The sequence below is a fragment of the Phascolarctos cinereus genome, unplaced genomic scaffold, assembly GCF_003287225.1.
Source record: "Phascolarctos cinereus isolate Bilbo 61053 unplaced genomic scaffold, phaCin_HiC Scaffold_2;HRSCAF=192, whole genome shotgun sequence".
In the NCBI taxonomy this organism is placed as follows: Eukaryota; Metazoa; Chordata; class Mammalia; order Diprotodontia; family Phascolarctidae; genus Phascolarctos; species Phascolarctos cinereus.
Window position 1 is genome coordinate 295,108,062 of NW_027555625.1, and position 12,875 is coordinate 295,120,936.

Genomic DNA, 12,875 nt, shown 5'->3' on the forward strand with positions numbered 1-12,875 from the left:
ATGGTAAACATTAGTGGTAAAAAAAAAAGGGGGAGAGGTATTCTTGCCTTAACCCTTATCTTATTGAAGAAGCCTCTATTACATATGTTTGCTTTTATATTTAGATAAATACTATTTGTTATATTAAGTAAATGTCCATTTACTCCTATGATTTAGTTATTCATAAAAGTGAGTGTTAGATTTCATCAAGACCATTTTATTGTTTTCTTTTGTTTTTAGGCAGTTGGGGTTAAGTGACTTGCCCAGGATCACACAACTAGTAAGTGTGAAGTGTTTGGTCTGAGGCTAGATTTGAACTCAGGTCCTCCTGACTTCAGGACTGTTGCTCTGTCCACTGTGCCATCTAGCTGCCCCCCATCAAGACCATTTTAAATATCTATTGTTAAAATCATATGATTTTTTGTTACTTACATTACTAAACTGGTTTGTCATATTTATGGTTTTCCTTATATGGAACCATTTCTGCCTCCCTTTAGAAAATGGACTCCGATAACTCTGGAGGAAAGAGTGAGGCTGACGACCTTGCACAGCTCTGCCTCACTTAAATCCAATTCACTCTCAAACCCCCAGTTTTTACTCTCTCCTTTCCAAGATTCAAAGGTTGGGGTAGAAACCAGAAGAATTAAAAAGAACTGTCTGTACTAACACAGGGGATCTGCCACTAAAATAGGCAAATCCATAAAGGTCTGGGAGCTATGGGTTTAAACAGGTACAGACTCACATACTACCTTCAACCTACGGTAGCTTGTCTGGTGAGATCCACATGTGAGCTCAGGGCAGGGATAGGTGCCTTAAGGTGCTGCAGGAGGTTAATCTTTTGAAATTTATCCTCCATGGATTTGGCATCTCAGATGAGGACTTGAAAATTTCTCTATGCATTTCCTCATTCAGATCATTTATAAAAATGTTAAATTTCAAGTCTCTGCCCTAGGCCCTGGGTGAGCCCTTTTATTTCCACTTTTCCCTTCAAAAAAGCCTCTACTGATTCCAACTTTTTGTTTTCTGTAATTATCTCAATTCTCTAAAGGACAAAAAAGTATCTTCTCTCTAAATCACTGCCCTTAAAAAAAATAGCTAGGGTCCTGGTGGTGCCTTGGCAAAACTCTTTGAAAAGTCTAAATAAGGTCTGTTTCATGGGTCCTCCCCACGTTCCTAAAGGGCCTTCAGAAGATTTATCAATTTCACCTTACAGAGACTATTTGCTCAGACACATCCAGGTTTCTGTTTTTAAATAAATCCTGATTCAAGGCCCTCACCTGGCCAACCCTCCCTTCTTACAACGCCAGCCCCGCCCTTCTCTGGTCTCTCCTCGGGGTGTCGTTCCCCAGGTCCCGCCTCTTTCCCTGTTCAAATTCTAAAGGATCCGGGCTCCCACTAGTGGTGGTGCACGGTCGTTTTTCAGAATCTTCGTGATTCCCTTTTTGGGTTTTCTTGCAAAGATGCTGGAGTGGTTTGCCATTTCTTTCTCCAGCTCATTTTTCATATGAGGAAACTGAGGCAAACATGGTTTGCCCAGGATCACACTGCTTCTAATGTCAGAGCCCGTATTTGAACCTAGGCCCTGGTGCCCTATTCACTGCGCCACCTAGCGGTCCCATCCAGCCTTAAAGAGTCTCTAGTTCTTTGATAGTTACTGAGGAAGGCCTGCCAGAGATGTTTCCGTCTGCTAAAAAGTGGGACGAAATCTTCTGTCCCACCCATCCACCCCAGTTGAAACGCTCTTCTACCATTATTTCAAAGTCCTATGATCACTCTCCACCTTTTCAACTCTTGTCCACTCCAGCTCCAGGCTACACAATCAAACCACCCTCTTGGTCTACAGACCCAGAAACAGTGAGAACCGGAAATGGCCGGCTGTAGCCACTGTCAAGGGAAACATGCCGAGATAAATGATAGGATGGGAAAGAGATAGGGAATTTCAAAGACCACGACCTATGACTGTCGAAAGATTGCTCACTACCGTCAGGGTTTAGTTTTTTGGCATCCAAGTGCTCTCGGTAGACAGATTGAACCGGTATCCCAGATGCCGAGGAGGAAAAGGACTTAACGACGACAACCCGCAAGACCTTTTGCACGGGAAACCACCGGAAAACGGAAGTGTGGCATTCTGGGTGTGGTAGTCCTGAGGCTCCCAGGGCGCAGGCTCTTCTCCCACCTCCCTTCTAAGGCGGCATGAAGAATGCGCGCGCAGCCTCGACGCCATGATTGGTTCTTTGGCCTCGAACCAGTTCTTTATCTGAGGTCAGGCCAGGCCCCGGACCCAATTCCAGGTATTTAGTGACCCGGGCCCAGTTCCTCGCAGCACCCTGAACCCGAACTGGGCGGGTCCGGGAGGAGAGCAGGGGCCTGGCGGCGAGCATGCGATCGGGGCCATTCCCTCCCCTGAGAGGGGCGGGCCAAGGGGCGGGCTTAACGACTGAAGAGAAGGCGGGGGGGGGAGCGGGAGGGTGGGGTGGGGTGTGTGGGTGTGTGTGGGTGTGTGTGTGTGTGTGGGTGTGTGTGTGTGTGACACATAGAGAGACAAGAGATCTCGTGTGTTTGGGTTACATTTGTGTATAGGACTTCAGATTCCTTCGGTTTACTGTCAGCAATAACTATTCATCCACTCTGTTATGCCACCGTGATAGGCATTGTGCGTACAAAGATCCCCAATCAATTACAGGTCTCTCTCCCTCCTCATATCATATAATTTTATGGGGAAGAAAAGACATGTATCCACGAAGCTTTTAACCTGAAGGATTATTTGATAGGTGCAATAGAGAGGTTCTGGCTAAATGCCACGTTAAATTTGAGGAAGGAGAGATTACTTCCAACTGGATGTGGGGGTGACTCTGGGACACACTCCTGCAGGGCCTTGAAGGAAAAGAGGAGATTCATTCGGCGGAGTTGGGGGATAGGAGTCCAGTCAAGTTCTAGATTTTGATTATAGTATTAGCAAATGCTCAGGAAAGGAAAGGGCAGTCTAAGAAAAGGATTGGTATTGTTGGAATGTAGTGTGTCATTCCTGTTCCAGTGGGATGTCATATGAATTACAGCTGGAAAGTTTTAATGAAGCTAGTTTGTGAAGGGTCTCTAATGCCAGAGTTAAGCTGTTTATTTATTTTTGTGCAATGGGGAGCCAGTATATGTGTGTCAGAGAAGAATCCTATTCACTTGTATCTAAGTGACTATGAGTTGATTTCAAGAGCTCTTGACTTTGACCCTTTGGCATCATATGCTGGACAACATCAGTATACTAGATCTTTAGTTCCTGAAGATCAGAGAACTTGTTTTATTCTTTTTTGTATTCTCTATAGCAACTTGTACAAAGATTTGATCATAGTAGGTGTCCCTTGCCAGTTTGCTAAATGAACAAAATTATGCTTCATCATATACCTATTCGCATAGTTCTCTACTTTTTGCTCTTTAGGGTTCAACCTATTACCAAGTCTGCTAGGTCCCTTCTGCTGACTCCATCTTTTCTATGTTCACATCAGTCCTCCAGAGATTCTACAGGTGGACAGCCCTGGGCACCAGAAACAGGGTTCCCTACTGAGATCTCAGCACCAAAGTGAAGTGACCTTGCCTCTGAGCTTTCAGGCCCTAGGGACCTGGAATCCATCCCAAGTGGAGAGACCACTAACCTGAAATTTTCAGCCAAAATATTAGAACATAACCTGGAAGAAAGTGCATGTCCTGTTGTGGCTGTTGCCAGAACAATTCCTGACCATCCCACCTGGGTAAAACAGGACTGAAGTGAAATTGGAACATTGAGAACACATCGAGGAGTGGGTGGCTTCGAAGGATTGATATAGATGCATTACAGAGAAGAAAGGGATATGAATGGTCCAGGAAAGAAATTGCATCTGGAACTGATTTCCAGAGCCTTACCCCTGTAGAAAATATTAAATTTTTTTTCTTACCTGGAATTACTTTTCCCCTTAGAAAATTTGCTTAGTACACCTTTACTAGACAAGTTTTCTATATCCATTTTTTTGGGGTGGAAGTGGACCTACCACTGCACTCTCACTCTGCTTTCTCCAAGGCATGTTTCTGGAAAGGAATTGAAGGTGGTTTATTCTACTGAACCCTTAACTTAATCCCACTCCTAAAGGAGGTTAGGAAAGAATGGGAATTTTAAGATTGTGAATACAGATAGTAAGGTATGGAACAGAATGCTTTGGCTTTCAATGATGCTATTCACAGAGTGGGTCTCACATTAATAAAAGTTTTCAGAACTGCACCTTGAGTGATCAGGTTGTCTTTGGGAGTGATCTTTCATTGGAACCATAAGTAATAGGTGTAACACCTAGAGCTTAATAGCACAAAAAAGAGTGTAGAACCCAGACAGCAAAGTCAGTGGTCCTTCTTTTTGATTCAGGATGGAGATGGAGTTGTTCCTGAACTTCATTTGACTTTCCTATTCTTTCACAAAGTTTTTGGGAAGTGAGGGTATAGCATTACACCAACTTTTTTGTGAGGATTTCTAGCCTGTAAGAGACCCACAAGATAGGAGGAGGTCTCTCGTGGCTTCTTTCTCTTCCCCAGGTCTATCTTCTCAAGACTTTGCCTTTCCCCAGCAAGAGAGCACTGAGCAGGAGAAGATGAATTCTGCATTTCTGACAGCCAGATCTCAGGTGAGTTGGGCTTTCTCTCTCCTGAAATGCTATCTCTCAAGTCTCAAAGTGTGGAAATTTTTCTTTCCTTTGTCCTCAAGCTTTTCTGCCTAACCAAGTCTTATTAAGGGACTTGAGCCCCACTTGCTTGACCCCAGTAGACTGGAAGTCTTCCCGGTTTGTCTAATGACTTTCTCCTCCTTTGCCTAACATCAAACTATTCAGTCCTATGTTCTTAGAACTGAGTTTGAACCTGTGAACAAAACAAAAGAAATAGAAAGCACAGTCTTTATCCTTAAAAGCTCATTGGAAAGACACAAACATCAAATAAAATTTTTATGTTTAACATAGCTGAAAAAGTTAAGTAATAAAGATAGGTCTATGATTCAAAAAAAGTAAGATGAAAAGACTTTCTGAAAGAAGTGAGATTGCAACTGACCTTAATGAATAAGATTTGGATAGTTACAGAGAATGGCAGAGGGTATTACAAGCAAAGGAGTAGAGTTGAAGTATCATCTGTAAGAATCACTGAGGAGACTTCAGTGAAAGGTACATTATAGAAATAGTGAGAAATAGATTGGCTCTGTTATGGGGGGCCATATTGTGGAGGACCTTGAATGCCAGCCTGAGGAGTTGAATTGTTCTTGATACAGAAAAGCACTGGATAGGGGGAGCAAGCTATTTTGACACATTTGAAGAAAAAAGGGTAATTGGTTCAGTAGAAGAGATAAAAGATGGGAGAGAGTCAGAATTGACTCCAGGCCTTTTGGACAACTGGCAGAATGATGATCTTGGTAGTAAAGATGAACATGACTGTTTAAAGTACATAAATAGTCATCTAAACATGGCACATCTGAGGTTTTCACACACACACAAAAAAAATTCACTCCCCACCAAAAAAAAGTTTGAGGCTCTGTGTTTCTTCTTGGGATCCCGTAGCAGTTCATTGTCCAGTAGGATGGCTGGCCCTGGAGGCACCAGTTCCTTAAGCATGAATTTAGAGTTGATTGTTATTTTCTTTGAAACTGCCAGTTTATGCTTTTCTTGACAAAAATAAAATAATAACTGGGTAATTTCTTCCTGGGAAGGTTAAATATACAATAGATGCTTTTATGGCTTTTTCGTTCACAGTAAATCAAATACCATGGTACTTACCCAATAGGATTATCTCTCAAAGAACAGCTTTCACTTTTATGTGTCATTATTTGATAATCACATAGCACTAAGAGGAACTAGTTTCTTAGGTCTTTAGAAGAAAGCAAGATTCACAGTTCATTGTATTTTCCAAGACAGCCTAGTGAAGCTGCTCAGTGGTTTATATTACATGAATTACACCTTATGAAAATGGTGTTCAGAATTAAGACAATGAAACTTTCACAATCATTTGCAATGAATTTAAAACCAAAGAATTAATAGAGATTCCTATAGTCATTTATTTTGGACATAGGATAATAGAATTATATGAAAGTATCATATTCTTGTAATCATTTTGCATAAAAACAATCTTAATTTACTCTCTGCTCCAAAATGGCTCCTATCCCCTTTTGTCCTGGGAGTATTCCATATTCTCAAAACTCTAGACCAGTACCTATAGTTCAGTAATATATTTCAAACATAAACATGTTGCATAGCTAAATTAGTTGTAGGAAACACTGACCTGTAGGCATTCAACAATAAATATTAGAGAATAACAAGGTTTTGTTACATTTGAGAGTAATGCAGTAGAACAGGCACTGAATTTGCATCAAAAGACTTGGGTTCAAATGCTAGCCTACCTGTGTGACCTTGGCTAAGACATTTAACCTATCTGAGCAGCAGCTTTCTCATTTGTAAAATGTGAAAGTTGACCTCAGTGACCACTAAGGCCCCTTCCAGCTCTAACTCTGTGATCCTGTGTTCAAAAGAGGCAATTGTTAGAAATTATTTCTAGCATACATAGAGTCAGTCAACAAGTATTTATTAAATGCTAGGCATGGCGATACAAAGACCAAACTTAAATAGACTCTGCCTTCAAGGGCTTACTTTCCATCATGGGAGATGTATATATATATATATATATATATGTGTGTATGTGTGTGTATATGTGTGTGTGTGTGTGTGTGTGTGTGTGTGTGTGTGTATATATATATATGTGTGTGTGTATATATATATATATGTGTGTGTGTATATATATATATATATATATATAAAAGATAGACAAATTAACATGGGAGGGGAAGGCACTATCAATTGTCCAGATGGTGGAGTCAGGGGAGGGAAGGGGAAGCCAGGGCAGGGGTCCTAATAATGGACGCCTGCTTCATCTGTCATAGTTCAGTTTAATTCAGTACAAATTTATTAAGCACATACAGTATAAAGGCATTATGCTAGATTCTGGCGATACAAAGACAAAATGGAACGGTTCCTAACCTCAGGAGCTTATAGTCTAAGGGGAGGAGAGGGAGAGGATCATATATACAATGCTAAGTACAAATTACGTGCAAAGTTAATAAAAGTTATTTTGTGGTGAGGAAGAGTACTAACAAGTAGGGGGAGGGAGGATGGTTCAGGAAAGGCCTCACATAGGAGGTGGCATATGGACTTAGCCTTTAAAGGAGTTTGGGATTCCAAGAGTGGTGAGGGAAAAAGCATTCTAGGAATGGAGAAGTTTGCAAAGGCATGGAGGTGGGCAATGATGTAGCATTTGGGGAACTGTAAGTAGACCAGTCTGCCTGACACATAGAGTATATGAAGGAAAATAATATGAAATCTGAAAATCTAGGCTGGGGTCAGATTTTGAAGGGCTTTAAAGGTCAGAGAATTTTCTAGTTTATCCTAGTAGTTAGCCACTAAAGATTCTTTTTTTTTTCTTAATATAAATTTATTTTTAGTTTTCAACATTTACTGCCACAAGTTTTTGAGTTCCATATTTTCACCCCATCTCCCCCTTCCCCCCACCCCAAGATGGCATGCATTCTGACTATCCCTTCCCCTACTCTGTCCTCTCTTCTATCTCTCTCCCCTTCTCTTATCCCCTTCCCCTTCTATTTTCCTGTAGGGCAGGATAGACTTCTGCATCCCATTTCCTATATTTATTTCCCAGTAGCATGTGAAAACATTTTTTTAAACATATGTTTTTAAAACTTTAGGTTTCAAATTTTCTCTCTTCCTCCCTCCCCACCCACCCTCATTGAAAAGGCAGGCAACTCAATATAAGTTGTACATGTGCAGTTATGCAAAACACGTCCATAGTAGACATGTTGTGAAAAACTAACTCTATTTCCCTTAATCCTATCCTGCCCTCCCATTTATTCTATTCTTTCTTTTGACCCTGTCCCTCCTCAGAAGTATTTACTTCTGATTAACCCCTTTCCCAATCTGCCCTCCTCTCTATCATCCCGCTCTCTTGTCCCCTTTCCCCCTATTTTCCTGTAGGGTAAGACAGATTTCCATACCCAATTGAATGTGTATGTTATTCCCTCCTTAAGCCAAATCCTATGAGAATAAGATTCACTCATTCCCTCTCACCTTCCCCCATTTCCCCTTCCACTGTAAGAGACTTTTCTTTTCTGTTTTTTTTTGTGAGATAATTTACCCCATTCTACCTCTCCCTTTCTTCTTCTCCTAGTATAATCCTCTCTCATCCCTTAATTTTATTCTCCAGATATGACCCCTTAATCTTCAACTCACCCTGTGCCCTCTATCTATCTATCTACATATACATACATATAATTTTTTTCCTCCAACTACCCTGATACTGACAAAGGTCTCATGAGTTATAAATCATCTTTCCATGCAGGAATGTAAACAGTTCAATCTTAATAAGTCTTTTATGATTTCTCTTTCCTGTTTACCTCTTCATGTTCCACTTGAGTCCTGTATTTGAAAGTCAAATTTTCTATTCAGCTCTGGTCTTTTCATCAGAATGCTTGAAAGTCCTCTATTTCACTGAATGACCATTTTTTCCCCTGAAGGATTATACTCAGTTTTGCTGGGTAGGTGATTCTTGGTTGTAATCCTATCTCCTTTGCCCTCCAGAATATTATATTCCATGCCCTGCGGTCCTTTAATGTAGAAGCTGCTAAATCTTGTGTTATCCTGATTTGTTTCCACAGTACTTGAACTGTTTCCTTCTGGCAGCTTGTAATATTTTCTCCTTGACCTGGGAACTCTGGAATTTGGCTACAATATTCCTAGGAGTTTTCCTTTGGGGATCTCTTTCAGGAGGAGATCTGTGGATTCTTTCAATTTCTATTTTGCCCTCTGGTTCTATATATCAGGGCAGTTTTCCTTGATAATTTCTTGAAAGATGATGTCTAGGCTCTTTTTTTGATCATGGCTTTCAGATAGTCCAATAATTTTTAAATTCTCTCTCCTGGATCTATTTTCCAGGTCAGTTGTTTTTCCAATGAGATATTTCACATTGTTTTCTAATTTTTCATTCTTTTGGATTTGTTCTACTGTGTCGTGATTTCTCATAAAGTCACTATCTTCCAATTGCTCTATTCTAATTTTTAAGGAAGTATTTTCTTCAGTAAGCTTTTGGACTTCCTTTTCCATTGGCCAATTTTGCTTTTTAGGGCATTTTTCTCCTCATTGGCTTTTTGGACCTCTTTTGCCATTTGGGTTAGGCTATTTTTTAAGGTGTTATTTTCTTCAGTATTTTTTTGGGTCTCCTTTAGCATCACTCTCAGTTTTTCCTCTACTTCCTTACTTGCTTCTCAAAATCGTTTTTGAGCTTTTCCAAGGCCTGGGACCAATTCATATTTTTCTTGGAGGCTTTGGATGTAGGAGCTTTGACTTTGTTGTCTTCTTCTGGTTGTATATTTTGGTCTTCTTTTCACCAAAGTAAGATAATATAGTCTGACTCTTTTTGCGCTGCTTGCTCATGATCCCGGCCAATTACTTGAGTTTTAAACTCTTTGTTAAGGTACAAATCTGCTTCCAATGTGGAGAATGTACTGTCCCAAGCTTGGGGTTTGTACAGCTGTTTTCAGAGATACTTGTAGGGACCTGTAAATTTTCAGTTCTTCCAAGGTGGTATGATAAGGGGCGAGGTGTTTACTCCTTTCCTGGCCTGTGACCACAAGTATTCCTTTCTGTCCTGTAACTGTGAGGAGGGGTTCCTCTCCACAGCCACTACAAGCTTCACCATGCCAGTGCTCCTCCTCACCCCAGCACCGCTGCCCAGAACTGTGACCCAGATCCAAACATGGGCAAAGCAAGAGATTCCTGCCTCAGCACTGGCAAAGAGATCCCTGCAATCCCTCTTTGATCAGCCACTGGATTCCCCCTCAGTCTGTGGGCCGGAAGCTCAGGAAGCAGCTGCCCGCCCCAGCACCACACTCTTGGGGAATAGAGCTGAAACCCCACCTTCCTTCCTCAGCACAGAAACAGACTTTTCCCACTGACCTTCTAAGTTGTCTTTGGCATTGGTGGATTGAGGAGCCTGGAAACCTCCACAGCTGCCAGGGATTCAGTCCTCTGAGGCCTGCTCCACGTTCCCTGTGGCCGCGCGCCCACGGCACACTGCACTGCACTCCCAGCCCCACCCGATATACCTTTCTGATCAATCATCCAGGTTATCTTGGGCTGGAAATTTGTTCCACTCTGTCTTTTTATGGGTTCTGCTGCTTCAGAATTTGTTTAGAGCTGTTTTTTATGAGTATTTGGAGGGGTTTGGAGGAGAGCTCAAGCAAGTCACTGCTTTCACTCTGCCATCTTGGCTCCGCCCCCCACCACTGAAGATTCTTGAATGAAGGATGACATCTCCAGAGCATTAGGCATTTAAAAAAATTTTTTTTGCATATGTATTTGACATTTGTAAGTAATGTGTTTGGGGAGGGGGTAGTAAAGGAAGAAAAGGAATTGTGGAGTTAAATAACTTTTTGGATGTGGGAAGGAGAGAGAGTGAAGAGTTGAAGGTTCTGAATCTAGGTGATTACAAGAATAGTGGTGCCTTTTGCATAAATTAGGAAGTTAGGACAAAGGAAGGGTAGGTTTAGAGGAAAGGAAATGAGTTCACTTTTGTACATATCCACTTTGAGATACTTAATGGACATCCAGGTGGAGATGTCTAGGCAAATAGTTGGTGGTGTAGTCCTGGGCTCATAAGAAAATAGTGGCTAGATATGTAGACTTTTGAATGGGTTTTATATATTTATCTAATCTAACAAGAATCTCCTTTACAGATCCCTCAAAAATGGTCTTCCAGCCTTTCCTGAAAAACCTTTAGTAAAAGGGATCCTTTTATCCCCTAACATTCCACTTTGGGGCTTTTCAATTCTTAGTAAGATTTTTCTTACACTTTTGCAACTTCTACCTGTTGTTTCAGGTTATGACCTCTAGACACAAGAAAAATAAGTCTTTTTATATGTGGCAACTCTATAAATATATGAAGACAGCTGTCATGCCCACATTGAATCCTTTCATTTTCAAGTGAAAAAACCCAGTGTCTTCCATGGATCCTTATACAGATAGTTGTTGCCTTACATAAATTTGCATTACAAAATTTGACTTTACATAAAAAAATTGTGAAAGAAATCTATATTCTAAAAAAAATTTATGTAATTTACTGTACAGTATTGCACTCTCTCTCTTTGATCCTGCCCCCTCTCCTTAGGCTCCACAGCCTCCCACTCACCTCCCCACCCAAAAAAAATTAAAAAAAAAAACCCTCCAAGTGAAAGCAGGAGAAAAACTCTCAGGGAGATCACGGCTGTGGATTGGGCACTTGAGACCTGCACCCTGAGAGAGGAAACCTTTGCTCCACTACACCCATTTGTCTAACTGTCCAGACTGGGTTTCTATCTGCCATCCATCTGTGCTTGGGTGCCACATATCTGTCCCTCTCCTTTCTTTGTCCATGTCCAGGCCCCATGTATCTGTTCCCCATGTGTCCTTCTTCTTAATTCCACCCAGGCCCCCATGTGTCTGACCTGGGCCATGTTCCTCCTCCTGCTTTCCCTTCTCTGTCCTCCCTTCCCCACATCTGCAGGCAAATTGGCATTATGAAAAAATCAATTTATGTAGAGGTCTGCAGAGTGGTCCATTTACATAAAGCAAGGACTATCTGTATAGCAAAATCTTGAGGCCCTCCACCACACTGTTTGCTTTTCTCTGAACACTCTCCAGTTTAATAGTGGCCCTTCCTCTTATGTGTTGTCCAGAATTGAATAAAGTATTCCAGATGTGTTGTGGCCAGAGCAGAGGACCGCAGAACTATCATCTGCCTAGTCCTGGGGAGGACACATTTCAATGCAGCTGAAGATCACGCTGCCTTTTTTGGTACTGTGTCACACTGTTGATTCATATTGAGCTTGTAGTCCATTAAACTCCGAAGGTATTTTTCAGACAAAGCCATTATCATGTCATGCCTCTCATATCTTGTAATTGTGAAGTTGACATTTTTAATACAAGTATCAGACTTTATACTGATCCCTGTTAAATTTTGTCACAGATTTTGCCTAATATTCAAGTTTGTTGAGATGTTTTTGGAGCCTGATTTTATCATGTAGCCTATTAGCTATTCTTCCAGGCTTTGTGTCATATGCAAATTTATTTTTTGTTTTCTTTTGTTTGTTTGTTTTTTGGCTAGGCAGTGGGGTTAAGTGACTTGCCCAGGGTCACACCACTAGTAAGTGACAAATGTCTGAGGCCGGATTTGAACTCAGGTCCTCCTGACTTCAGGGCCAGTGCTCTATCCACTGCGCCACCTTGCTGCCCCCATATGCAAATTTAATAAGCGTGCTAGGTCACCCAGTAGATAGGGTGCTGGATCTGGAGTCAGGAAGACCTAGGTTCAATTTGGAATTCAGATAGTCACTAACTATGTGACCCTGGGCAAGTCACTTAACCCTGCTTGTCTCAGTTTCCTCATCCATAAAATGAGTCAAAAAGGAAATGGTAAACAACTTCAGTACCCTTACCAAGAAAACCCCAAAAGGGGTCACAAAGAGTCAGACAGGACAAAAATGACTAAGTAACAACATTCTGTGACTCCTTAAAAGTCACTGAGACAAAAAGGTAAGTAGAACAGGGCTGCGAACAAATCCCTGGGATACTTCACTAGAAACTTTCCAAGTTGACATGAACCCATTAATGAATAAGCTTTGGGTCCAACCATTCAAGCCCTTCTGAGTCCACCTAATTATAGTTATATAGCCTGTAGCTCTCTATCTTGTCTACATGAATAGAATTTGTCAAATGCTTTATTGAAATTTAGGGAAACTAAATCTAAAGTATCCCCTTAATCTACCAGTTTAGAAACACAATTACAAAAGGAAATTTGCTTAGTTTGAA

The 12,875-nt window shown here is 41.2% G+C and overlaps 1 protein-coding gene across 1 annotated transcript in view; it reads left to right on the forward strand.

Annotated features, from left to right (window-relative positions):
• The first annotated feature begins 2,164 nt into the window (after positions 1-2,164).
• Positions 2,165-12,875, forward strand: part of LOC144454048 (uncharacterized) — a 33,313-nt gene continuing 22,602 nt past the window's right edge. Inside the window, exons 1-2 of the mRNA XM_078150112.1 lie at positions 2,165-2,270; positions 4,528-4,616. Coding sequence (XP_078006238.1) covers positions 2,180-2,270; positions 4,528-4,616 — 180 coding nt within the window. The 5' untranslated portion in view covers positions 2,165-2,179. The remainder of the gene's footprint in view (positions 2,271-4,527; positions 4,617-12,875) is intronic.